General features: G+C 37.5%; 2 protein-coding genes across 2 annotated transcripts; both read left to right on the top strand.

The window, feature by feature from the left end:
* Window positions 1–1,531: 1,531 nt before the first annotated feature.
* On the top strand, window positions 1,532–7,863 carry LOC131335464 (katanin p60 ATPase-containing subunit A1-like). Its single transcript, XM_058370826.1, has 7 exons — window positions 1,532–1,811; window positions 2,659–3,127; window positions 3,567–3,764; window positions 4,108–4,352; window positions 4,697–4,855; window positions 5,108–5,195; window positions 7,350–7,863. Exons 1-7 carry the CDS (start codon window positions 1,690–1,692, stop codon window positions 7,629–7,631), a joined length of 1,563 nt encoding a protein of 520 aa, XP_058226809.1. The 5' UTR covers window positions 1,532–1,689; the 3' UTR covers window positions 7,632–7,863.
* A 17,007-nt stretch (window positions 7,864–24,870) lies between these two features.
* On the top strand, window positions 24,871–27,030 carry LOC131335463 (gibberellin 3-beta-dioxygenase 1-like). Its single transcript, XM_058370824.1, has 2 exons — window positions 24,871–25,473; window positions 26,409–27,030. The coding sequence occupies exons 1-2, from the start codon at window positions 24,971–24,973 to the stop codon at window positions 27,013–27,015; spliced, it is 1,110 nt and encodes a 369-aa protein (XP_058226807.1). The 5' UTR covers window positions 24,871–24,970; the 3' UTR covers window positions 27,016–27,030.
* The last annotated feature ends 371 nt before the right edge of the window (window positions 27,031–27,401 follow it).

Here is a 27,401-nt window from a genome sequence, read left to right as displayed (position 1 = left end):
CACCTACCAACGCCCACCGCGGGCTCCACGACCCTAACGGCCGACAACGAACACCATGATATCCCAACGCATGAGTGTTTTCTCTTTTTCTTTTTTTGGCCACAGGAAAACACGAGTTTAAATTTTATACACCTTAGGTGAAAAACACGAGTTTTTTTTACAAATATGTATTTATTTAGAATAATGTATTTAAGAGATTGTTTAGAATAATGATGTCATTCTAAGGGTTTGTTTGATTATCTAAATTCAGCACTTAAAATTGAATCAATTAAGTAATAAGTGATTCAGTAGGTTTAATAAACGATATTTTATATTGCTTAACAAATTAAGTGATACTTAAAATGTAGGCTAAAAAGTTGAAAAAAAATTAAATAGTTTTGAGCTACTTAATTCTGACTGAATTTTTGTGTATTTGCATTTAATCACTATACTACCACCACCACCACTTCGCCGCCACGACCACCACCACTTCGCCGCCATGACCACCACCACCACTACACCACCACTCCCCTATCACTCCATCACCGGCCACCACCACCATTACCACACCGTCGCCACCGCCACCACCATAATGCCACCATTATTATAAGTACATTGTGACCATTAATAAATTAAGAGAATCAGAACTAAAATTAATTTATCATTTTTTTAATTCAGTACTTAATATGTTTACTAAATAGCTTTTCGGCTTAAAAAATTCAGCATTCAGTTTTCAGTTTTATCAACACAGGCCCTATATCTCCACAAAAGTTAGCTTTATTGGACATTGGTATTGGTAGGTATATACAAAATTGAATGTTATTTATAAAATCGATGGTAGATAGGTTTAAAGTTAAACTATTCATGATCGTTTATTTTAGAAACTAAAATTTAATTTTTGATGTACCTATCGATGTCCGATCAAGTATCAACCTGATTTTTGGCAAGAATATACTGTACTATTCTGCTAACTCTACAAGATGAACGATTTAGGTTAGCAAAAAATGCACGATGGGGCCTACAATAAGTTGGTTTCCGCCCTAAGTGGAAAGAATTTAAACTCCTATGGTTTGGAAATCATTGATTTTCTCTGCTACTGCTATTGTGAAAATCATTGTGCATTCATTGTGTTAATTTGAACTGCTTGTCTTGTAAAGCCCGGAAAATTATGTATACTCGCAAAAAATTAATTTGATCAGGCATCGATAGCTATATCAGAAAATTAACTTTAAAATAGAATTGATTTCTACACTTCTTCTTTTTTTATATTCACACTCCTTATTTTTGTCTTTTAGCCAAAAAAATACATAAACTTCCAACACTAAAATCCAAAAAAAAATGTGATTATCAAAAAAGGAAGGGTAGAAATCAAATTCCCTTTAAAATACACGATAGTTGAAGTAATTTAACAGAATGTAACCGCCAATACATTTGCCTGTTGGAGTATTCTTAATTGGTAATATCAAAAAAACCCGGAGGGCATTCTAGTAATTCGACACTCTTCTCCCTCCGGTGGACCCTTCCCAGTCTCTCAACCGTTTAAACGTCGCCGTCATCTTCACTGGTCGAACCAGCAGCCGAGAGAGAGAGAGAGAGAGAGAGCTATATCTGGTTGATGACTTCCTGCCTCCAGGTCTGAGCTCTGAGTTGCTTCTTCTCCGCTAGTAAAGGCCATAGATTCTGAAGAAAAACCCTAGAGTCTTCTCTACAATGGCGGGAACGTCACCTGCTGGCGTTCAAGATCACCTCAAATTGGCTAGAGACTACGCAATTGAAGGCCTCTACGATACCTCCATTATCTTCTTCGATGGCGCCATCGCCCAGATCAACAAGTACTCTCTCTCTCTCTCTCACACACACACACACAAACACTCCACCACTATAATCAAATAGGGCTTTGGTTGTTAGTTTTTGCCTTGATAATGTTTGAATTGAAAGTTGCTAGATTTTATATCTACTGAAAAAGTACAAAACTGACTTCATTGATTCCTTTGTATTGGAAATTTAAGATGGGAGTTCTTCATTGAGTACTTAATTAGGCCCTATCAAAAGGATTTCTGGCGTGGAATCTGAGGAATTAAGTTTACCTTCCTTAAAATCAATCATTTTCCAAGATTCTTGATCACGTATCAATAAACGAATAATTTGTCAAATATAAAGGGGGCTCATATTTAGGACAATGCTCTCAGATGGTATTCCGCTTACTAACTAAGAATTCGAGTCGTATTGGTGATGCTACTTTGGCTTTTTATGGAGTGTGTGGAGCCTGATAGTGTTCCTCGCGGATCTGACTCTTGGTACTTTCAAACAATTATCCTTGCTTTATGTTTTGCAGCAAATGGCAACTCTGATGTAATAATGTTATGCTTTATCAAATTGAAATCAGATGATGGTCCCGGCGGAAAATTTCTTGATTGACAAATTTTGTATTCTTAACTTGAAGCGAAAATAGAGGCTGAGGTCGCGATTCTTGGCACGGCAAAATTGGGTGGCCGTCGTAAAACCGGTGGTGTTGTGTGATTGTGCTTTTGATTTCTTTATTTTCTGCATTTTTATCACCTTGATCATGTGCTAGGGTTCTGAAATTCCTAACATGCATTTCTAGGTGTATTCTTTAATGTATATGCCATTCGTGTAAATTTGCTAAAACTTTATTTTTGTCTTTTTCGCTTTCGTCAGGCATTTAAACACGCTTGATGACCCTTTGATTCGATCAAAATGGATGAATGTAAAGAAAGCTCTTACAGAAGAAGTAGAAGTAGTGAAGCAGTTAGATGCAGAGAGAAGGGCTTTCAAGGATATTCCCTTGGGTAGAAGGCCTCCTTCTCCTCCGATTTCTGCAAAATCTTCATTTGTTTTTCAACCATTGGACGAGTACCCGACTTCATCTGGTGCTCCGATGGATGATCCTGATGTATGGAGGCCACCTAGTAGAGATAATACGAGTAGAAGACCTACAAGAGCAGGTCAAGCTGGTACAAGAAAGTCACCTCAAGATGGAGCTTGGGCACGTGGTTCCACAAAATCTGGAACAACCGGTCGTGGAGCAAAGGCTGGTAATCCTAGTAGGTCAAATACAGGAGTCCGAGCTTCAGCTGCTGGAAAGAAAGGCACTGGCTCAGGGAAATCTGGCAAGGAAGACGCACTGGTATATTCTACCTGACAAAATAGTTTTTTCAACACTCCATGAAGGCTTGCTATATAACAGTCTCAAATATAGTTTTATTTCAATATTTGATCTTTAAGAGCAAATGCTATTCCTTATGTACTGGTGGATAGAAAGGTTAAGTGCATGATTTTCCTTGATATGTTTATTTTTCTTGAAATTTCTTTGTTTGCATTAGATTCATTCTCTGGAATCCAATGCCTGGAAAGTGTGAACTGTGGGACACTGGTTAGTCACTTAGTCCCATTTCTGGGGGCAGACTTGTCAATGTTAGCATCATGACTTGGAGAGTTAAATAGTTAATTAAAAATTGTTTGGAGTCTTGTATTGTTGCATAACTATATTCATCTTTGCACAATTTGTTTTCAGTTCTTATTTGTGCTTGTTTATGCTCAGATTATTCATCTCTGATGTGATGCAGAATGGTGATTCTGAAGATGGAAAATCCAAACGCGGACAGTACGAGGGGCCTGATCATGACTTGGCTGAAATGCTTGAAAGGGATGTCTTGGATTCCACTCCTGGTGTGAGGTGGGATGATGTAGCTGGGTTGACTGAAGCAAAAAGGCTTCTAGAGGAAGCTGTTGTTCTTCCTTTGTGGATGCCTGAATATTTCCAGGTATTTCTTATTGCTTTGAAGTTGAAATATGATTGTAGTTTATGAGTCTTGATAGTCTCAATTCTGTAACTCCCAAGATTTTGAAACACACATGACACAACAATTTCAACTCTCTGGCAAACTAATGTCGAGGAAAGGGAACCCAACTGCCAAAGATTTTACTGATTTTGGACTGTAGTGTTAATGCTTCCGTCTACACGCTCCATAAAATCGATTTAGATACTGCATTTTCCCATCTCCTTCATTAGACCATGTTTTCCTTGCTGAGAACTTGTAATTGTGTGCATGACCAAATTATGGGTTCACATCCACCAGTTTGATCATTTGTTTTGGTGTAATGCAGGGAATTAGGAGACCATGGAAAGGCGTTCTTATGTTTGGGCCTCCTGGCACTGGAAAGACACTCTTGGCCAAAGCAGTTGCTACCGAATGTGGCACAACATTCTTCAATGTTTCTTCAGCTACTCTGGCTTCGAAATGGCGTGGGGAGAGTGAGCGTATGGTGCGGTGCTTATTTGATCTCGCACGAGCTTATGCTCCAAGTACAATATTCATTGATGAGATAGATTCTCTCTGCAATGCCCGTGGGTAAGTCTACATTCGTTTTGAACTGGCTTCTGCAGTTAGCTATCTTGCAGTGGATCGTGTTCTCAGACATGACGTAGTTTGTGGATTTTGGGTATACTGTTTCTGATTTGGATATCATCATCATGGTTATACAGAAGCTAGATTTGGATATCATCATCTTGGTTATACAGAAGCCATAATGTATTTTAAACTGTCTGACTGACTCTATCCTCTGTGCGTGGAAGTTTGTGTACTCGTTTCAGAGAAACATTTTGTCCTTGGATGTGCTTGATCTTACCTTTTTCATATCTTTTGATGGATGGATCTTGTATGTTCAATGTTGACCCTACCATTACGCTTTTCAGGGCTTCAGGGGAGCATGAATCTTCCAGGAGAGTGAAGTCTGAACTTCTAGTTCAAGTAGATGGTGTGAGCAATACTTCCACTAATGAAGATGGTAGTCGCAAATTAGTGATGGTTTTGGCTGCTACCAATTTTCCATGGGATATAGATGAGGCGCTGAGGTTGAAATCTCATTTTTTTTCTTTTTCTTTTTCTCTATTCTTATATTCAACGGCCAAGTAGATTTTACTATTTGGAAATTCCTGCTGATATCAGAGTTCGAAGTGTATTTATAACAAAAATAAAGAGAATTAATACACACTCCCTTTTTTATTATCAACACTCCCTTTTTTGTCTTTTAGCAAAAAAAAAGTACATTTTTAGTTGGTTTTATTAACTAGTGCTACTTTTGATTACGAGTTGACATAATGCAGGAGGCGATTGGAAAAGCGAATATACATACCACTTCCAAATTTCGAAAGCCGTAAGGAACTTATACGGATCAATTTGAGAACTGTTGAGGTAAATTTGCTTTTGTGTCTGAATGCTACTTATTTTTGTAGGCTTGAAGTGTTAAGGTATTTGGATTTTACTTTTTGGTTTTTGAATTTGAATTAGGTACTGGCCAGGGTTCATGGTAACAACCACAGGTTTACCTATTAATAATGCTACTACGATTCTTTGCTCTTGGGAACTAGAACTTTAACAAATGAAAGTGGAGGGATATTTTGTCTTTCTATCTTTCAAGCTGAAAACATATTAATCGGACAAATATATCCACAGTTGATCCATCCATACTCTTATTTCTGTGCTGTATGAGTAAACGTAATCGTGATGATACTTCGTATAGTCAGATCGGAAGGTCTAAATACATGACATAAAAGAGTAATGAATCAAACTACTATTAGTTTGAAAGGATAATTTTAGACTTTTTAGTGCAGTAAATTTCATGGCACAAAGCAAAACGTCCTATCTCTAAGTAAGTTCATGCTAAATCAGTGATAATTTTTTTTTCAGTCTCAGTATGGTAACTAAAGTGAGGTACAAGAGGTGTGTAATGCTATAAATGCACCCTTGACTTATGAGCCATGTATGTTTAGATTTGGAACATGCAAAATGGCGCTGAGATTGATTTTGACTTTTGAGAGTATAGCAGAAGTAAGTTCGTGCTAAATCGGTATGAATTGGTGTCAGGTCTCCGGATGATATCTCCAGGCCTTTTATTCTCAATTACATTACACATAATGGATGGTCAAAAGGGGGTGTTTGGTTTGTTTTTCAGCTTCGATTGAAGCTGGGAAATGACTGTGTTTGGCTAAATAATAATCTAAAAGCAAAAGAAATGAAATTTGCTTGGTCAAAGAGAAGCTCTGAGCCTCTGATGTTGGGGAAGACCTAAAAAAGAGGCATAATTAGCTGTGCTATAAGCCTGCAGCTGAAAAAGATTGGTCTAATTTGGTAAAAATAGTCTGCTTTCAGACTGGAAACCTTCATAGAAGACCTAACTTTTGGTATGGAGGGGCTGCTGCTCATAGACTATGAACTTGCATTCTCATACTTGGAAGTCCGAGCTTTCACCTTGCACCACTCCAAAAGCAGTTCACATGAATGAAAGTTCTAGAATGGATATGGTGTAAAAAATAGATCACCATTGGGTCTGATATCTTGTACATTATGGGGTACTGTATTTGAAAAATGGATGGGAAAATGATGGAGAAAAAGTGGAAAGCAAGCGTGGGGCTTCCAAATGAGCAGTTTTGATAGATCTCTAGTTTTATGTGTAGAATATTTGTTATTGTTGGAATTTGTAGTGTTGAGCGACCAGAATATATAGTGTTGACAGGAATGTTGCAGAAAAGGTAGAACTTTGCAGCAACAGAAAGGTCTCCGATCTCCATTGTGACCTTGGCATCATGGGTTTGAAATGCAGAAACAGCGTGTACACGCATGCAGGCATACAGCTGTGGACCCTAGATCAGTGGCATGAACCTGCACTTTGCTGCAACTTCCTTGATGTGCTAAAACCTAATCATTGCCAATAGGCTATGAAAGCACTAAACCAAAAAGAAAAAAACAAACAGGAAAAAGAGAATTCAGTTTCAAAATTAGGGAATGCCATATTAAGGAAAATAGACAGTAAAGGAGAACAATGCGGAACAAAGCGTGTAACTTGAAAAAAAACACTTTGGTGTACTTTTAAGCTCAATCAGTCTTTCATTACTCTTTCCACTGGATGGTCATAACTGACTCATCCTTATGCTAGAAAGGCAGAGAGTGGTTAATTTACTTGTGAATACATTATTTTAGAATTTAGATTACTATCAACTTATTATTATTATTTTTTTCTTTTCTGATTGTATCAGAAGGAGAAGATTAAGCTCATTTGGTAGTATTATCGTTAGCTATTTTGGAGGCTGATTGTTTGCTCAGAGTATTTATGCTATTATGCCTTAATTAAAATATGAACATTTGAAGCTCACTTTTCGGGATCCTTGAAGTCCTGATCTTTTTCATGAACATGACTGTTCCGCTGTGGTTCTAGGACCATTTATTTTGAGAATTGAGGACTACATGTTTCACAAAATTACTGTAAAGCATAGTATAGTACCTACTAATGTATACCAGCTGAATGATCGTTAGTGCTCTTTTTAACTATTTGAATATCATCCATACCAGATGTCTACTGACGTGGATATCGATAAAGTGGCGCGCCAAACAGAGGGATACAGTGGAGATGATCTCACCAATGTTTGCCGCGATGCCTCTTTAAATGGCATGAGGCGTAAAATAGCGGGGAAGACACGCGATGAGATTAAGAACATGTCTAAGGAGGATATCTCAAAGGATCCAGTCGCCATGTGTGACTTTGAAGAGGCCCTGAAAAAGGTTCAACCCAGTGTTTCTGCTGCTGATATTGAACGGCACGAGAAGTGGCTTTCAGAATTTGGATCTGCATAGGGGTAAGTTGATACCAAAACCTAATCAGTTGTTTTTCCACATGATATGGTATTTGGGTTGGTTGATTGTTTGTTCTCGGCTTCCCTTACGATACTTGGGCGGTGTTGATTATCACCCCAAGGGCGGCAAATGTCTCCTATTGTTGTGTTCTTGTTTATCCCCCCTCCACAAATGTATTATGATTGCAGAACTTGCTGTTCATTCAATTTATTGATAGTAAATTCAGAATTTCCGTTTGGCTTTCAGAACTAAACTGCCGTTTTTTTTTTTTTTTTTTTTTGCGGATCTTACCTGACAATAGCAGCTATAACAGCAGTAAATAATTAGTAAGAATACAGGAGATGAAATAAATTGCTGATAAAATTACCATTGAAGAAGATGAAATTATTGAAGATGGTGATAAGGACAGGAATTAATTTGTTAAGGTAAAGGGTTTCTGTTATAAGTTATAGATTGTACGAGTTATTTTCTTGGATATTTGGGTGTTTCCGGTAGTGAAAAATTTGTAAGTTTTTATTTATGGTCGATAAGTTGTTATGTGTTTCCGGTAGTGAATAAGTTGTTAATGGTTTGTAAGTAGAGTTACCGTAGCAAAAATAGTATTTGTTGACAATTTTTTTGGGGAAGAGATAATGCCACGACAAAAAACTTTAATGCCACGACAGGTTGTGGTGTCTTGACCTTTATACCCTTGCAAGAACCACGATCCTGACTTTTTCTCTCTTTGGATCTTAACACTTTCTTCTCGATTCTCCCGTATATCTCGCTCTCTGATTCGAAAAGAGCAAGCTCAGACTAACAACACAAGATACCTTCAGCAAGATGGGAATTCCCAACCGACACCCTTACAGCGAGACCGAAATTCTCAACCGACACCGATTCGAGGAACTTCTGAAGATTACAGATCAAGATTTCTCTCCTGGGGGCTATGATAATATCGTCATACTTGCACTTCAAAGGTGGGAAGAGGTCGGAAAGGATAAGGACATTGAGAAATCCATCCAAAGAAGGTGATTGTGTTTCGATTGCGATTCAAGAGATGGATAACAGAACGAGGTGTGAGAGAGCCGGACATGGAGGGGAATGTGGTGCTAGAGTCTAGAGAAGACGGAGACAAGTTGTACAGAGTTGAACATCTCTGGTCAGATTTTGATTGTCACTTGTCAGAGCTCTGTTTCTTGTAATACACAAAAAAATGGTGCTTTGTTAGTAATGAACCCAGATTATATGGTACAATACACAAAACTACACAGAGATCAAGGTGTGGAGCTTTATTGATATTGTGAAGGTTCTTCAATCCATTTAGGTTTCGTGTCCCAGAAAGGTTGGTCGGAGTTTGGGATTCAGACGGGACGGCGGTATTTCTTGCTTGTTGGGAGACAGCTGAGACGCTGTAGAGAGAGATCGAGAGGCCCATATGTGATTCCAGGGTAAAAAGGGAATATGCAAACAATGTTCGTGCCACTAAAGAATTTTGTCGTGGCATTATCATTTGCCTTTTTTTGTTAATGGAAACGAGATGGTAAAATTCTGAAATTTTTTTGTTAGTGAAAATGAAATGGTAAAATGCGTTAAGTTTTTAATGATTTTTTGTTAGTGGAAACGGGGCCTTACGTTTTTTCAATTACAAACGTGGAGGGTCTCAGTAAATCCAAATCCAGTGGTCCTAACCGGGTTGTAATTTAGCTTATTGTACTTGACACGCCCTATTTTGGCTTAATAAGCCAAATGACTTTTTTTTTTTTCCTTATTCAATTTTTTTCCTTCCATTTATTAATTTTTGTCGATTTTTTGTGGGTTATTAAAAAAAAATTCATTCCTATAGGCCAATTTTTTTTGTCTTTATTCAAAAATAATAATAATTGTGTTTCGATCGTAATTTTAAATTTTTTAAATTTCTCTCGTCATGACAAAATAATAATCCACAAATTAATTCATAAAATATCAACGAAAAACTAAAATTTTTTCGAATAAGAATAAAAAAAAAAACCATTCCACTTATTGAGCCAAAAATAGGCTGCCAGTACAAGACCAAACCCAGTAGTTGAGATTCTGAGCCTAAAGTCTTCAAAGTCCGTGCTGGGCTCAAGTCGTGGAGCCCAATAAGTGAGTGTTTGGCGTCGATGTGTTTCAGTCTTGTGAAGGGGAAATTTAAGCTAGCTCTCAGCTCAAAATTTCGTCCGAGGCCTGCCCCTATTCCAATTCCATATATATTCCGTTTTCCTTTAATATTTCTCTATTTTGGTATCCAGGGAAGAACTATGATACCACAGATCTTGTTGCAACCGCTAACCCGCTTCCTGCGCCCCAATGTTATATCACTTGCTGTTCAAGAAAAACCGAGAACCGTGAAACCGGACTAATCTGATCCAATCCGTAACTTTTGGATTGGATCTGTGGATTAATGGTCCGGACATAGATTTGAAAATTAAAAAACCGTGAGATATGGTTTGGTCCATGGATTTTCATTACGAAACCATGGATTAACCGGACCGGACCGTGAAATATTTATATATATATATATATATATATGTGTGTGTGTGTGTGTAATATGTAGTAAATAATTATATTATAAGTTTTACCAATTGTCATAATTTTTTAAGCATTTTTTTCTTAATGTGATACTATATTGTAACAATATATTATCTCACGGGGGTAAACTGTATTTCATTCCTAGGAGGAAAAAAATTTCGTGTATGTTGTGTTGTACTAATTTGAAATTTTGGATAATATTTGTGTACTTTATCTCATTTGGTTGCTCTCTTGCTGGATGTAATGGCAGATTGTAATACTAGTTTTTTTGTTGGCAAGAATTTGATTTTTTTTGTTGGATTTGCAATATGAAATTTAATCCGTAGATAAAATCGGAACCGAACAGTGACTTACGGATTGGATTGGAACCGAACCGTAGAACTTTTGGTCCGGACACGAATTGTATTTTCTAAAAACCGTGACTCATGAATTAAAATTGGATTCATAACAATCCGGTCCAATCCGGACCACTGACAGCGTTAGTTATACATGGTTGTGTGTTAGGTGTGGGTATGTATACGCGTTAGTCAGGTTCATCAAGTTTCATCTAAAGGGCTGATCAAAAAAATAAAATAAGTTTCATCTAAAGGACTTGGCGACACCCTCTAAGAGCAAGTTTATCAGCTGAGGGAAACAATCGAAAAAGCTATTCTAGCTAACCAAAGAGAGAAATTTTCACCTGCAGCAACATAGGTAAACCACACGGTAGAATTCCTTCGGCTACAGTTGTTTGCTTCTTCTACCGAACGACTGTTCACCCGGTTCCCATTTTTTAATTCTTTTTCCTCCCCCCCCTCTCTCTCTCTCCACCGAAGAAAGAAATGGTACTGGAACGAACAAAGAAAGGCTTCGATCTGGAACGATCAATTGACTTCGATCTTGCCGACCAAGACATCCTCCTTTAATCTCGCCCACCAAGAATTGCCCAATTTCAGCAAGACACCAGTCAACATGGGCAGCAAAAAAATGGCTGAGAAAATGAAAAATAGGTTCTTTCATGTACATACGTATATAGACATGTATATATAGACATATATAAGCCTGTGTATAATTTTTGGGGTTCCTCAAGTAGGGGGAATTTTTGTTGGCCATTTGATTCCAAAAATCCAGATCTGGTGTGGCGTTGTTCTAAGGCATCACGCGCATATTATGGGGCTTCAAGCCCAAAGGGGGAGGAAGAAGAACAATAAAAGGAAAAGAAAAAGAAAAAGAATGATATTTTAATAAAGAATAGATAAAATAGATAGTATTGATGTGGTGTTAAAAGAGACGTGAGTAGGTAAAATGAAAAAAATTGCACTATTCACTAGCGTTTTTACATGATAATTGGTAAACTTGCTCTAATATATGTATTCCTTGGTTGCCTCAGATAAATGTGTGCGCATTTCATGCATAATATAGAAGTTCTGCGTATGATTAATGGTCAGCTTGAGTACAAAATTCATTTGCCAAAGTGAAAGTCTAGCTAGAGATGTTGGACACCGATTTTTTTTTAATCATTTAAAAAAGCCCAACAACTTCTCTCTGGTGGCCACAGTGTGGCATTTAATCCTGTACAGCACAATCAATGTGCTCGTACCAGATTCTAGAGGTGGCTCCATCTATGTAGGACCAATGTTGATGCTCTGATACCAACTGTAACCATTCGTCTAACCACGCGGCTCAAAAGATTAACTTCAAGTTATACAGTAGTTGCTTGCGAATCCTTATATATCATTTAAACCTTTCATCTTTTGCCGACGTGGGATCTTACAGAATCAGAAAAGTAAAAAAAAAAATTGACTTTAACCCAATTTTTTCGGGAAATATTCAAGAAAAATCCCAAAAAGACTTTGTGGGTGTTTTCTTGGATATTTCAAAAAACACTTATGAAAGTCATATTTTTTTACTTTTCTGTTTCTTCTCACCGAGGCGAAGCAATAATACATAAAAATTTGGTGCAAAACTATAACAAATAACAAAAAAAATTAAATAAAGACAACAAAAAATCTCGATAATCTACAACTTGTTAATTAGTGGAAACACCCCTTATTCGACTTTATGAGTTTCTTAAAATGTCTACGTGACATAGCCAAACACCCACCGGTTGTAGGTGTTGGAAAAATGTCTACTTTTTGTGATGAAAATCAATAATCTAAGTGCAATAAAATCAAAACTCAAAACCTAGAAATTGATGGAAACAAATTGGTAATCAAGACGAGTGTTTGTGTGTGACACTATGTACTTAAGACAGATTTCGCCCCCGCTACGGTGCTCGCAGTTTGTATTGGACGACTGTCTCCCAGCACTACTTGATTGGAATCCCTCCAAAGTAGCACTTTAATTGGAGGGCCTGACGAACCATCTTGTATTTGTAACTCTCCCATATGAATGAACTTGAATGAAGGAAAAGGAAAAGTCTACAATACACACCACTTAAAAGGGTGTACCATATGCACCTATTTTGTGGTTCATTCATAACATTTTAGAGTGTTTCGTAACTTTTGTTTTAGAATTCATAACTTTTCAGTAATACGATTCGTAACGTTTTCATTATGATTCATAACATTTTGGTGTATTTTGTAACCTTTATATGATTCGTAACTTTTTAGCAATACGATTCGTAACATTTTTTCTATAATTCATAACATTTTGAGAGGTGCATATAATACACACCCAAATAAGGGGTGCGTATTGTAGTCTTTCCCGAAGGAAAAATCAACCTTTTAAAAATGAATGAGGGAAATGATATTTATATAGGCCAATTGGTAACTCTACAAAAAGTTACCAAAGAAAGAGGCATATCTGTTCGTGAAGGATGCGTCCATCCACACCGAACAAGTGCCAATAAAAAGATGCAACTCCAAAATAAATCAATTTTCATTCATACTTAAAATAAAATATTATATCCTATAATATTTTTCAACAGAAGGAAGGCTTGGTATGCCTCGTGGTGGGTGGGCCCAGAAGAATTCTACTTATTCTACACATCTCTCTATAAGAGTGAGGAGAATTGAATTTCATACTGTATTGGTTAGTCCAAAATAGTAGGTTATAAAAATTACGAATTTGACTCAAACGGGGACCTTTGGGGTGACTTCCATAACCTGAACCATTGTCACAATGACCGATCGAGGGGCGTATGGATGAGATCGGGTGATCGCCCTATCCAAAATTCAAAATTTCTATAGAATCATACTAGTTTTTGTCTTAAGAAAAGTTAAAACTATATTAGTTCGTCCACCCAACGTTTTTAAAATAAAATTTAACGTCTGCCCATTCAAGTCAAGAGTTTTTTCAAAAGTTTCATAAGTGTCCTTTTAAAATTGTATGCATCTCTAAAAAGAAATTAATATTAGGTTTAATAGTTTATCTTTTGAAACAGCTATGGTGTACAATATTATATGCATCTACAATTATAGTACTGTGCATTTTTTATACTAATAGGTTGATCTAATATACCTACGACTATATTTTTAGTACTTTTTTGTGATGTACCTCTTGTTGAGAGTCAATATCCGACTCTTTATAGATCTAGAATCATTCATAATGAGCTAAAGAATCCTAAAAATGTTCGGAAAGTTTAAGAGTGTTATATTGTATTCTAGAACGGTGGAGAATTCTCTAAAGTATGAAAAATAATCTAAATTATTTTAAAACGGTCAAAAACATTGGAGATTCTTCTATATTTTTCTAAAAGATTCTAGGACTTTACAAACTTTCAAAAAATTTAGAGGATTCTGGAATGTTCTACAAGATTGTGGATAACTCTATAAGCTAGACTTGTGTGGAGAATTCTAGAATATTGTATAGATGTGAAGAAGAGAAATTATTTTCTAGGAGGATTCTAGAAGGAGAACATGGGCCGTTGGATGAAAATAATCCTAGGCATTCATTGAGGAGGTGGATAGCTATAAAAAGAAAAAACGTGCTCCTTTGTGAGTGCATTTGTGTAAACTATTGTACGAGTGGTTTTTGGACAATATCATTTTGAATGCGTCCAAACTCAACACATAGAGACAAGGGTGGACAGCTGATCCCATGCTGTCAAAATTTCATATAAATCCGTATAATTTTTACCTTATTTTTACTAATTTGATCATACTTTAAAATTTATTTTTTCTCCAGCCCATATAAGGGTTTTATACTTAGGGCAAAAAGGACTCAAAATAAAATCTTCACCCACAAAATTTCCAAACATAGCGCTAGTTTGTTCGTTCCTCAAAACAAATCAAGGGTTAAGTTCGTGAATTGCACATAGTTTAAATTTCCGACCCCATTTATCAAAAATCTTGACTCCAACACTGGATATTTGCACACCCAATATTAAAGTTTTGCGTCCGCCCTTGATCATTGTCAGGTCACAAGGCTTTACTGAATTCTATGTGTGCTCAATGAACAAATTTTTGTTCCTAGTGCTTTCATTGGATACCCTTTGGGCTCTGCAGAAAAGGTCACATTGGAATGCTTACCAATTATACTAGTGTGTAGCAGAAACATACCCATTGGGCTCTGCAGAAAAAGATCACATTGGAATGCTTACCAATTAAACTAGTGTGTAGCAGAAACAGTTGTATGATTGCACTCATGAGTAAAATTGAAAACAAAAGTAATATTAATCTATTTTGTTTTTTTCCAGCCGAGATCTTTTGTTTACATATATTTGTGTGTCAATTATGGATATTGGGAGAAGGCCTCATGCATCATTCAGAACGATAGATCTTGTCTATATGCTTTATACATCTTTCTTAGATTTCCCAAAAAGTAGCTCAGTTTTCTTATAAAGATATTGGAGCAAGTTGATTCTGTCCCATTTTTTTTGTTCAATTTGTGCATAAGCATGATCAAAGGTTTTTTATTCCGGCTCCCATCTGTAGCAAATAACTTTTATTTAATTCAACTTCTTTTAATGATTATTGAATTTTGCAGATTGCTTATTAGTCATTGAAACTAGGGGTGTGTAAAAAACCCGCAACCTGACCCGAAGGGTTTCGGGCGGGGTCGCAAATGTAGTTCGGACAGGTGCGGGTTCACTTTTTGTTAAAAATCAATTTTCGGTTCGGGTTTCGGGTTAGTGCATTCCTTACCCGTGGAACCGGGCCCGACCCGACGTAAAGAATCGGGCTCACGGACAATTCTTACCACCTGTTCGGTTCGACAAGGTCGGGTCGGGTTTGGGTTCAAGCCAGACCCGTGCACACCCCTAATTGAAACAATGAGGTTTCTTAATTGATGACATTCCTTTTTTTTTTTTTGTGTGTGTAGCATTTGAGATTTAAAATTAGCCATTGACAGTGCAAAATGATGAAAAATAATTGTACTAATTTGTATTATGCATAGACTAATCTATTTAAAGAGCTTGCATAAACTGGGAATCATGCCTTGGCTATGTGGTTTTGAAAGTAAATGAAAAACACTATTTTGGGTGGAAAATTTGTTGCAGAAAATATTGAATTTGGTGTATCCAGCAGTTTTTTTTTTGCTTTGGAGGAGGGTAAGAGGGTAATTCCACATATCAACTTACCTAGGCAATTGTTGATTAGGGAGAGGCATAATTGATCTTTTAAACACACACACAATATCCAGCAGTTTGATCAAGTACAAAAACACACTGTTTTGAGCAGCTGAATCTTTGACAATTCTTCTTCTTAAAGGTGCTGTCATCTGAAGCAGAGTGAAAGTGTACATACATATTAGAGGCCAGGTTTGCCTAATATTAGGAAAAAGGTTCAAGTGTGGAAAAGATGTACAAAACCCTAACTATAGAAAAACAAGAAAGGAAAGTGCCAAAAATATAGCTGGGGGAGGATGAGGCTAGGGTGGGGGAAAGTACAGCAGCAGTGACCTGTTAATCTCATGTGTGTTGCTTTCCCTATTTAGGACAAAGAGACATGTGTGCCCAATGTAGGTCTAATTATTCTGTGCTTCCGGAGCATGGCCAAGTGGTGCTCCGGAACTTTCTTACATCACACATTCTAGTTTACGGTCTCCACTTGAATGTGTGGTGCTGGAATGATCCGGAGCACCTCGTGGCTCTACTTTGGGACTACTGAATATTTACTCCCAAAGTGAATCATTTCTATGTTCTGTTGTACCCCGATAAAAACCAATCATTCTACAATCACACCCATTTACATACCCACATTCACAAGTAGATCCTTTCTTTCTTTTTTTCAAAATGGCTTGTGATTTCTGCATTCTGTTCTTTCTCTCGTCCCCATTCTGTGGTGTCACCCTGCTCTCTCTCTCTCTCAGGCAACAAACACTCCTCCCACCACACGCAAACAGGGTGGGTTGAATTGTTTGGAGATTTGCATATATGAACTGTTTGATGACAGTAGAAAAACAAAGACACGTCGGGAGCTTGGTAATAAGTGGAGATAGAAAGATGTAATAAGTAATAAATGATATCAAACTTATTGAAAATCGTTTTGGGAGAGAGAGATTCTGGGAACTTCAAGCGAATAAAGCGGGCTCTCATCTTGTCCAATTTGAACTACTGCACCAATGGTCCAATGGCGTTGTGGGGTCATCATGGTTTTACGGTTTAAATGATTCTTAGACTACTTTACGTTTACGTGGTAGTAGTACTTGTAGATTTTTCAAGTGGAAAGAGGTAAATAGTGTTGGAAATTTACGGAATTTCGGATGAATGAAATCGGGACTATCAGAGGGTTTTCCGAAGCAACCGTGCATGTACTGGATTCGTTGTATCTGGACGTACCACAATCAATAGACGTATTGATGTGTGGATTTTATAACTCCCGTAACCCCTCACCATGATTGTCATTCACTATTGTAACATCTCCATTCATTGGCAGAATTCATATCAGCAATTGATGGCAGCATTACTCCTCCCTTACCTCATTCACCCTATAAAAGGAGGCTCACGTTTTGGAGAAGGCATTATAAATTCAAGTGTGTTTCTATACCTTCTAGCATATAATTCTTTGAGAGGGAGAGACAGACAGTAGTCAGTTCGCCAAGGCGGTCGACGGTGATGTTCCGACGGTTTACGGTTTAGCCGAGCCAACCTTGGGAGAAAGTCGCTGATGCAAGGTGAATCTTTCTTAAGGAGACTGTGATATCACACAGGACTCGGTTCGATATTCTGGAAATTCAGTTTGTATTTCGACTGTTTCAATCTGTTCTGTATTTGTATTTTGTTTCGATTATGTAATTGTTACATTATCAATGAAATTGTTCTCTGGATTTTTTGTATATGCCGAATTTTTCCCAACAAATAGTAGTACTTCTTTGTCAATCGTACATTTTTTTCAGAAGCAGCAAGATTAATTATAACAGTATTATTTTTATAACAAGATGTCCGTTCTAATTCAAGTACACATCGTAGAACTTCGAAGCTAACGATCAGGCAAACTTTTAGAGGCCACGAGTTTTGATTTCTGATGCTGAAACTCACTGTTGCGACCTAACAAAATTACTACGTTTGGTTAAATTCCACAATCCCATCATCTATTCACTTTTGTCACGCACACCCCCTCAACTTTTAAACAACAGCCCAAATGGACAACGTCATCTATAAATGTTACCCAATTGAAACCCTTTGTTGCATGATTGTTGTTGCTAGAGCAAATATCACTGGTTTAACCATTGTTCAGAAAAAAAAAATGTCCTTGAACTCCACTACAACCATACTTATGGTGTTCATAACACCTCAACACTCTCTAACCTGTATATGTTATGAACACCAGTAATATATATAGTGGTATGTATGCTCAACTCTCTCTCTATCTCTTGTATATAGTATTATGAACACCAATAGCATGTACTACATCTGTCCCATTTTCATCGTCCAATCTCGAAATACTACAAATTTAAGGAAACATCATGATAATCTTTTCAAAACTTCACATTTCCAATAATACCCTTGAGTGATTTTTTGGAGTTGATAGAAACCAATTTATGGCGCCAATATGGGACAAAAGTCTGCCCCCAATTTGAATTTTGCTGGTCATTCTCTTAATTAGAGTCAGAAACTTGGAATTGATATCTTGAAAATTGTGGCGGTAAAAAAGGTATTCCAAATTTAAAATTCAAACTTCCCCCATTCAAATGTCAAATTTGAGAGAATGGTAAAATGGGAAAAATAAAGAATTTTGTATCTTTGTCTTTTCAAATGGACAATCTTTTTGGGACACAAAATAGGGGAATTTTGGACCAAAAAAAATGTGATGGGGGAGTATATCATGGTGTTTAAGGGTATTTTCGTCTAAAAATGGCCAAATCAGTGATTATTTGCCCTGGATTTCAGTTGGATAACATTTATAGATGAGGGGATCAGTTTGAACGCTTTTAGAGTTCAGGAGGTGTGCGTGAGAAAAGTGAATAGATGAGAGGATATCTAACCTTTTCGTTTCAGCATAACTTGATATGTGCTAACCACACAAAATCAAGCATTAAGAATTTGTGCTTTGTTCTTTAGGTTGGCCTTCGCTAATCGTCGGCATCCCTAGGCTTTTTATTAGTCTTTATCTTCTGGCGATAGTATAGTTCTTTGAGTATCTTGAGTTTTGCGGGTTAGTACTCTGTGTTTTGTTCCTTAGGCCCTTGTTTGGTCTTCGCACGTCGCTGACGTGTCTTATTATTGTAACGGTGACAACACAGTTGTACCTTTCTTGCTATCAATGATAGCGCATTCGTTAAAAAAAAAAAAAAAGCATTAAAACTAGGCTACGTGAGTTCATTTTCTCTATTGATCAGTTCAAGATCCTTCGTGTTACTGCATCGATTTGTTTTACGATAGTTGAAGATCAAGATCGTAAGAAGAGCTCATAAAACGCAATCTCTTGTGGCCCCGAGGAGTCATCACGCACGTTCAGAAGGCTCAGGCTGTATTTTTGGAGAAGAGATAAACATACGCTAGCAAAAATACGAATGGGGGATGGTGCTGTATAGTGGTGTGCGTAGCACCGTGCTGCGCATCTCCGAGTCATCGGATCGTGCATCCGACGGCTCGGATCTCATCTCGACAATAAAGAGCTCTTGATTAACTTATAAACGAGGTAAGAAACGGAGAGAAAAAACCGTAGACTGTTCCTGATCTAATTTTGTTTTCAGCAAATCTCATAAAGAATCGTTGAGGAAGGCTCTGCTCGATTAAAGAGGCTTGTTTACTAAACGAGTTAAAAACTCGATCGAGCTCAGCTTGTTTACTAAATGAGCTGAGCCGAGCTGAGCGTTAACGAACCAACCGAGCCGAGCTCGCGAGCTGCTCGATTCGTTTGCAGCCCTACCAATGATGCAAAAAGGATCTGTTAACACATTCTTGGATCGATTTCAATTTCACTTCCTTCCTTTGAGTTTTGAGTTGGCTATATCATCGCCCTTGGGCTCTGGACAACCCTGGCCGGCCGTTGGTAAAATTGAAAAAACCCACAAGTGTTGTGACCCTTGTAGACTCCAATTAATGGGTTTAATTGGTTTCCATTTTTATAATTCCCATTGTCTACTACTCACTGGTAAAGGCATTTTTTTCTCTTTCACTTTTAGTCTAAAACCAACAGATTGAGCCGTGACATAATAATCCTGGTGGATTCCACAAATATAGGCATGTTCAGACTTTATTAAGTATTTAATTAACCTTTCTTTGTCGACTAGCTTAGGAGCAGAGCCAGAATTTTACTTTAGTGGTAGCGAACGTATGTGCTAAAAAGAGAGAGGAAAAGATGGACTATGATATGGATAGTATCGAGGGAAGATAAAATTTCAACATAATAAACGGTATGTGTTTATCATATGCACACCTATTACAATCCGTGAAAGTTGCTTGATAAGCTGTTTTCCTTTATTTGGATTTCTGTTAGGTTCCTTTCCTTTTGTGTTAATCTAACCCTTTAATATAAGCAGAATTTGTATTAAAAGACAAAGTTTAAAGTCTGATTTTTTTTTCTCTTAATTTGGACCTCATGTTTTGTAAAAACTTCATTCTACTCATTAGATTTGGCTTTGGACTATGTTTTTTTTGCCTCCTTTACCATACCAAAACCAGAGGACTAAAGACTCTTTATGTAACAAAAATATACTCCAAATGAATAAAATCTATTGGTGGCAGGCCTATATAAATAGAGGATAATTTTTTTGATTTCAATATAATAATATTAGCATTTTTTGAAATAGTTGTGGTGGCGACCCCGCTTCTAATTGTCTCCCCTGGCTCCATCCTTGGACATACCACAAGATCAAATTGGCAATAATACAATTTCTGGCTGTTTTAAGCACAAGCGGTTGTCAAGTTACACAATCCTCATTTGGTAATTACATCATGTTATACCTTAAGAAGCCAAAGGAGATCGAATTCATATACCACCAGTTAAGTGTTAGAGGTTTTCAGTTCGAGCCGATGAACCAGCATCGACACCACCGTTTGTAATAATCTAACTCACTACCCCATCACCAATACACGTGAAGAAAAATTAAACACATGTTCCTATTTTCGCCCTGGTCAACTTGCATAATGCAGCCTAACAATCAAGAACAGCCGAAACTTGCACCAAAAAGGATCCCAGGTCCAATCCCATAATTGAATCCTAAATTAAAGAATGGAAATGAAAAATTGACCACTCAGATTTCCAAAGTCAACAACCCTAGCTAGAAGACATCTTATCACAAACCATGTAATTTTTAGGTGTGTACTTTGGGTTTGATGATCTAGTTTTTAGGCATAGGACGGTCCAATCGATCGCGACACGTGCAATTTTTATGCACACAAAGCCACCATGATTGATCAGTGTCTTCTTCAATGACTTTGGATTACATGCTAGGCCTACCATTTATGGTTTATACTACTACTAGTAGAGCAGAATCCAGAAGTGGGTACTAAGTGATTGAAATACATTTGGCCTTCTTCTTCATTGGAAGATGTTATTGTGTACTTAGTGTCAATGGCTCCATTGAGATGTTTGTGGAAGCTATATATGGTACAATTGACATTTGATTTAACCTCAGTCGGAGCAGTACCGTCGCGTGGTACTCTAGGGCATTCTCCACCTACGAGCCGCACAATTAGTGGTGGAGTCCATCCAAATGTGCAGTGGAAAAAGCTCATGTAGAATAATGTGGCGGTGCTTCACAAACAAGTGATAATTTTTTAAATGTATGTACGGTTTTTTACCACCCACAATCAATTAATTAATTCTTGTTTTGGGATAATCTATACATAACTAGCTTATTCTGATTTTTATTGCGTCTTCACAACAATGAAATTGATCCTAGAAGTATTCAATCCATTGGGTTAGATAATGAATTATCAATCACATTCACGTTGTTGCATTAGCTTGATGAGGCATATGGAATGATATATATCTATCATATGTCTTTGGTTCGACAGTCGTGTTCGGGCCAGCAGCGCATCTCAACTAATTCCCTCCTCAATCTGGTCAAAAGCAAGTCATTCACATCAAGATCATGAGGTTCACAAGAAATTGCTTTCTTACAGTAAGATCCTAAGAATTGAACCCTAGTCAATTGTTTGCAAAGCAACCCAACCAATCAACCAGACTGATATCTATGTTATATGTTGTAAAGATAACATGATAATAAATTTCCCCAATTTATCGACCAAAAAAAAAAAAAAAAAGAGGTTTGGAAATGTGTTGTTTTATTAATGTGACACTTGTCGAGCTCGCATGGGAGGAAACAAAGTCATGACCAATTTTACTACTGTACTAATATTTGAGGCCATTTACATAAATATATATAGGATCCTCACTTTTTTCTAATGAAATACTTCTAGATGCACTAAAAAGAAGACTAGTGGGAATAAAATATTCTGGGCCCCACACAGGAACAAAGTTCTTAGGAATTTATTAATTAAGATAATCAATAAAGTCAAGGTCGGTAAATCCTATGTAGTTGCATATAGTTTCATGGGGATCTGGTATAATCAAAATTATCTGATTGATGATCAATGGAGTTAAGGTCGGCAAACCCTAAGTAGAAGCATGAATTCTACTTAAGGTCGGCAAACCCTAAGTAGAAGCGGCTTCTCAAAGTTTAATTATATAGTATTTCTGATAATCCAAAATGTCTAGGCAATTTAAGTGTACCTCAACTAATCTGTAAAGATCAAATTCCATCGTTCATTAGCAAAGCCCAATTAAAGTTGATTGGGGCAAACCCTGTATAAACTTGTCCGAGAAGACTTAATATTACGTGAGAGGTTTCAAATTAACCTAAAGTCTTAAGATGGAGTAAACCCCTAAGTTTTAAGCACCGATGACTAGCTAGCCCAATCATGTGTGGTTAAGTTCAACCTCACAATTAATGGGAATGGCACATGCGATTAGGATGACAACTAGTCATGAAAAAAGCACGCTCCCGAGCGCATGCTCCATGCACGATCCTCTGATCATGAGGCGCTACATAGCGGTGCTCGGCCACTGCCCACATCTCGTACGACTACAATAATATTGATCATACGAGATTAAAGACTTGATCGTGTGTTCCACGTGAATATGCGTGTTTATGAAAAGAGTTAAGACACCACATACCGCAGTGTTCAAGGACATCTTGTGTTAGGGACATGGGGCAATTCACAATTAAATTAAGGAAAGAAACGACCCATTAATTAATTAGTTGATGATTAATATGGGACACAGTTCGAAATGTTGTTGTACCAGAAAGCTGAAGGTTAGGGAGCCAAATTGGGGTCAAGGGGGGGACAAAAGTCACCAAAATCTAACAGCAAAATACCAAAACAAACTTTATTACTTTTCATGGGAATGACCAAAATATATGCAAGAAAGAAAAGCAAAATACCAGGCTTCCAAGTTTGCTCTTTTTAATCTATATACTATCCTAGAGACTAAAATACCCTTCTTGATGTTTCCAGAATATGTCCTTGTCTTCTTCCATCATTTGAGAAGCCGCTATATACCCCCTGGATTCTAGAGAGGAGTAGTTTAATCAATTCCCAAAGCGTAAGGTAAGGGTAGTTTGGTCATTTTGCAAGTTAACAAAGGATGTCTTGCATCGAGGAGGGAGGGATCAAGGCCAATTATTGGGTGTTTTTTTGTAGCATCGCTACGTGATACCCCAGAACCACTAATTAATTAATAACCGCTTCAAGAGGAGAGGAGAGGAGTGATATCTCCCTCTGTTCCATTTTATTATTATTATTATTTTTTATATTTGTGTCAGTTTTCAATCGTTTATATCTATTCGATATAAAATATCCAAAAAAATAATAATGCTATGTGGATTTTGTTTGATAATTTTCGATTAGTTTTGTAATACAAAGTTTTTAAAATTATGAAAAAATTATAAATTGAGAGATATGAGGATTTAAAAAATGACACAAATAACAAAAAATAGAGAGCAATATACTTTTATGTGTGTGTTTATCTACTTGAGTCCAACACAAGGGGCACATGGATATAGATAGACCCTCCCCTTTCATGGAACCCTCCCTAGTTTTGTGAGGTCGAGATGCCTTAACTTTCATGGAACCCTCTCTAGTATTGTGAGGTCGAGATGCCTTAACTTTCATGCATGGAACCTTAACTTTTTGTTCAGTTATGGAGTATTGTTTGGTAGAGGACAAGATGGTCCTTTCCACATTTGTTCTTTCTCTTGTCCAGTCCAATTACCTTCTCTATCATTTCTTGTCCCCTTGCATCAACACTCCTCTCAAGTCTCAACACCGCAGGAAAAAAAGGAAAATTTTCAGTAAAAAACTTCATTTGTATAGAGAAAATGGTTTCTTGATATATAAATAGTGGTGCTCTTCACGGGACGGTTTCGAAGACACAAATTTTAACACAAAATGGCTACTACCTTGTGTGGGATTCATTTCGGAGTTTCACACAAATGATTGGAGCCATTCAATTTGTTTAAAACATATTTTTTAGAGTTGCCACAAATTAATATCAACTCATTTGGATATCGACAAGGGCTTGAACGATTCATTCAATTTTATCCTGCCAAATTTAGGGTCAAATACAGATCAAGCTCTTACCGATATTCGGATGAGTTGATTTTTGACGGAAACTCTTAACATGTTTTAGACTAATTGAACGGCTGTTATTATTAGCGTGGGGTTCCTATTATTTTTGTGTCAAAATTTGTGTCCCCAATACTCCTCGTTAAATTACAAGCATCGGTGTTTGAGGGTAAAAGGAAAGGACCACAAAAAGTCAAGCAAATCATTATGAATTGAGGCCTGGTACAACACATGAAATGAAAACATGAGACAGTTTCATGTTTTCCTTTCACGTATCCTATTAATTTCATTCTGAATTTATGTTTGATTGTTGTTTTCTACATGCGTTTTCTAGATTCATTTTCCAAAAGGAAATACGCTCGAGAAAACTTATTTGGTTGACGTTTTTGAATTTATATTCTAGTAAAATTCTTTTGGAATTGATTCTAGAAACACTTTCAAAGAAAAAAAAAACAAAGAAGTCTTTTGCTCAGTTGAACAAATCAGAAGCCCTTTTTTTTTACAAAACCTCATAAATGCTGTCAATTTTTCCGGAGCCAGTTTATATGGAACTTTTTCGACTTTAAGTTGACATCCTATTAGTAGACGGCATAATTGATCCTAAAATTTTTTAAGCCACGTAAACTGATCCGTATACTCGAGTTGTAAAAAAAAAAATTCAGCTTGGTCACCAGCCTCCAAACATACCATTCCCCTCCACTTGGCATTATCTCCCCCCTCATACCTTATATGTATATATATATAGGGAGTAGTACTACATGACTACCAATGTACCCTTTTTCTTTTCTTGTACTACTCCATCAAAGAAGCTCATTACCTAGGCCTTTTCAAACACCTCTCTCTCTCTCTCTCTCTCTCTCTTCCAATGCCTTCAAGAGTCTCCGATGCCTTTAGAAGCCACCCTCTTCACTTTAACCACCACAAGCATTTGGACTTCAACTCCCTAAAAGAATTACCTGAATCCCATGCATGGACTACTTCTCCACTCGACCACTACCCCTGCACTGACCCTATCAACTCTACTACTAATACTACTATCGAATCAGTGCCTGTTATCGATCTAAATGACCAAAATGCCCTTGACCAAGTGGGCCATGCATGCAGGACATGGGGTGTGTTCCAAGTGTCGAACCACGGAATCAAAACCAGCCTCCTCCACGAGGTTGAATCCGCTGGGAAGAGGCTTTTCTCTCTCCCGATACAGCAGAAGCTCAGGGCCGCCCGATCGCCGGACGGCATCTCCGGATACGGCGTGGCACGGATTTCTTCGTTTTTTCCGAAACTTATGTGGTCCGAAGGGTTCACGATCTTCGGATCGCCGGCCGAACAAGCTCGCCGGCTTTGGCCCCACGGTTACTCCAATTTCTGGTATCCACATATTCCTTTATAATACAATATTTTCAAAATCACATGAAATATTCTAAATTATAAAATATAATCAATCGAAAAGTGGCACAAACTCTTAAAAAAAACTGTTAAATTGGGAGGAATGGAGTACTAACAAGAAACCCTTTCGCAGAACAGTGGGGTTGTCGCATTAACCATGGTGTGGGCTAAATTAACTACTCCCTCCGTCCCTAAATAAGTGTCCGGCGCGCAAAATTATGCCTTACAAAATATGCATGTTTTACATTAAAAAATTTAATTTTTTTTACAATCTAATAGAACTCATTGCTATCTATTGATTTGTGATTTTTTTTTTTTTAACGAAACAAATGTATCTTTTTGAAGGCCTAGGTTTGCGCGTTGGACACTTATTTAGGGACGGAAAGAGTATTTTTCTTTTCAAATTTATTAATTGAATCATTTCTTTTACTAATTTTGGAGAAAACAATTAAGAACAAATGCTTACAAAATAAGTACCACGACATTCTACGTTCTGGACAAAAGTTCTCCATATAGATTTTATAATTATATATGTGGCCACATTACCCTAGCCGGTTGATTATTGGGTATTACCGGAGTATCATGTGACATTGACATTGAGATGTGATGTGATACTACCTGTAAATAAAAGATCGTTACCACACAATATGGACCACTTCTTATCTTTCAATCACTCTGCAAAAGTGCATGATAATGTCTATACCGTATGATTTGTCACTGCTACTTTGGGAGTACTACTACTCACCTTATCCTTGTATACTAGTAACAACAAATAACAAAAGCAGACAAGGATAATGGTGGTCCCAGATAAAAGATATCAAATCTAAGTACCTGTTTGGTTTTGTTGTATACTTGTATACTTGTCATAATAAAAATCCCAATTGTGGGTTTTGATGAGTGATTTGCTTTGTCTGTAGTGATGTAATTGAGGAATATGAGAAAGAGATGAAGCAGCTAGCAGGGAGGCTGATGTGGCTGATACTTGGGTCATTGGGCATAGCCCAAGAAGATGTCAAATGGGCCGGCCCGAAAGGCGATTTCACAGGGGCCATTCAGCTGAATTCTTACCCGGCATGTCCGGATCCGGACCGGGCCATGGGTCTAGCTGCGCATACGGACTCGACCCTGCTCACCATTCTCTACCAAAACAACACAAGTGGGTTACAAGTCCTTCGGGAGGGATCCGGGTGGGCCACGGTTCAACCCATACCCGGCGCACTTGTGGTCAATGTGGGGGATCTTCTTCATATACTATCAAATGGGTTGTACCCGAGCGTGCTCCATCGGGCCATGGTGAACCGAACCCAACACCGCCTCTCCATCGCCTATCTATATGGGCCGCCCGCCAACGTTCTGATCTCACCTCTTCCAAAACTAGTAGACCCGACCCACCCTCCTCTCTACCGGCCCGTTACATGGGTCGAGTACCTAGGCACCAAGGCAAAGCATTTCAATAAAGCCCTCGCGTCGGTCCGGTTATGTGGGCATTTCAATAAGGCCCTTTTGGCTGGAGATGATCATTAAATTATTTTTTGAACTTTATTTATTTATTTTTGTGTTTTTCTATTGGTTGGCCATGTTAAGGGGTACTCACTTTCTTGGAGGGTCATGGGGGTTGGGAATATATAAGAGGGAAAAGAATGAGGTTTGGTCCCATTTATAAAGGCCCTAGAGGACAAGTTGTATAATAATGGATGACATAAAGGAATGCAAACAAACAGTCCCTGTGGGCCATATTTTTTTTGTTTGTTGGTAGAAATAGATAAGAGGGGAAAGTGTCTATTGATTAGATTATTGAAGAGTTAACGACAAATAAATTAATAATGAATCAGATTTTTTTTCACCCTCAATAACAGAGACAGAATGTAATGGCCCGCTTGAACTAATCTACTAACTAGTCGCCTAACTAC

This window comes from Rhododendron vialii, chromosome 8a, assembly GCF_030253575.1.
Source record: "Rhododendron vialii isolate Sample 1 chromosome 8a, ASM3025357v1".
Taxonomy (NCBI): domain Eukaryota; kingdom Viridiplantae; phylum Streptophyta; class Magnoliopsida; order Ericales; family Ericaceae; genus Rhododendron; species Rhododendron vialii.
Note: the sequence above shows the minus strand (reverse complement) of the source record. Positions and strands in the feature narration are given on the sequence as shown.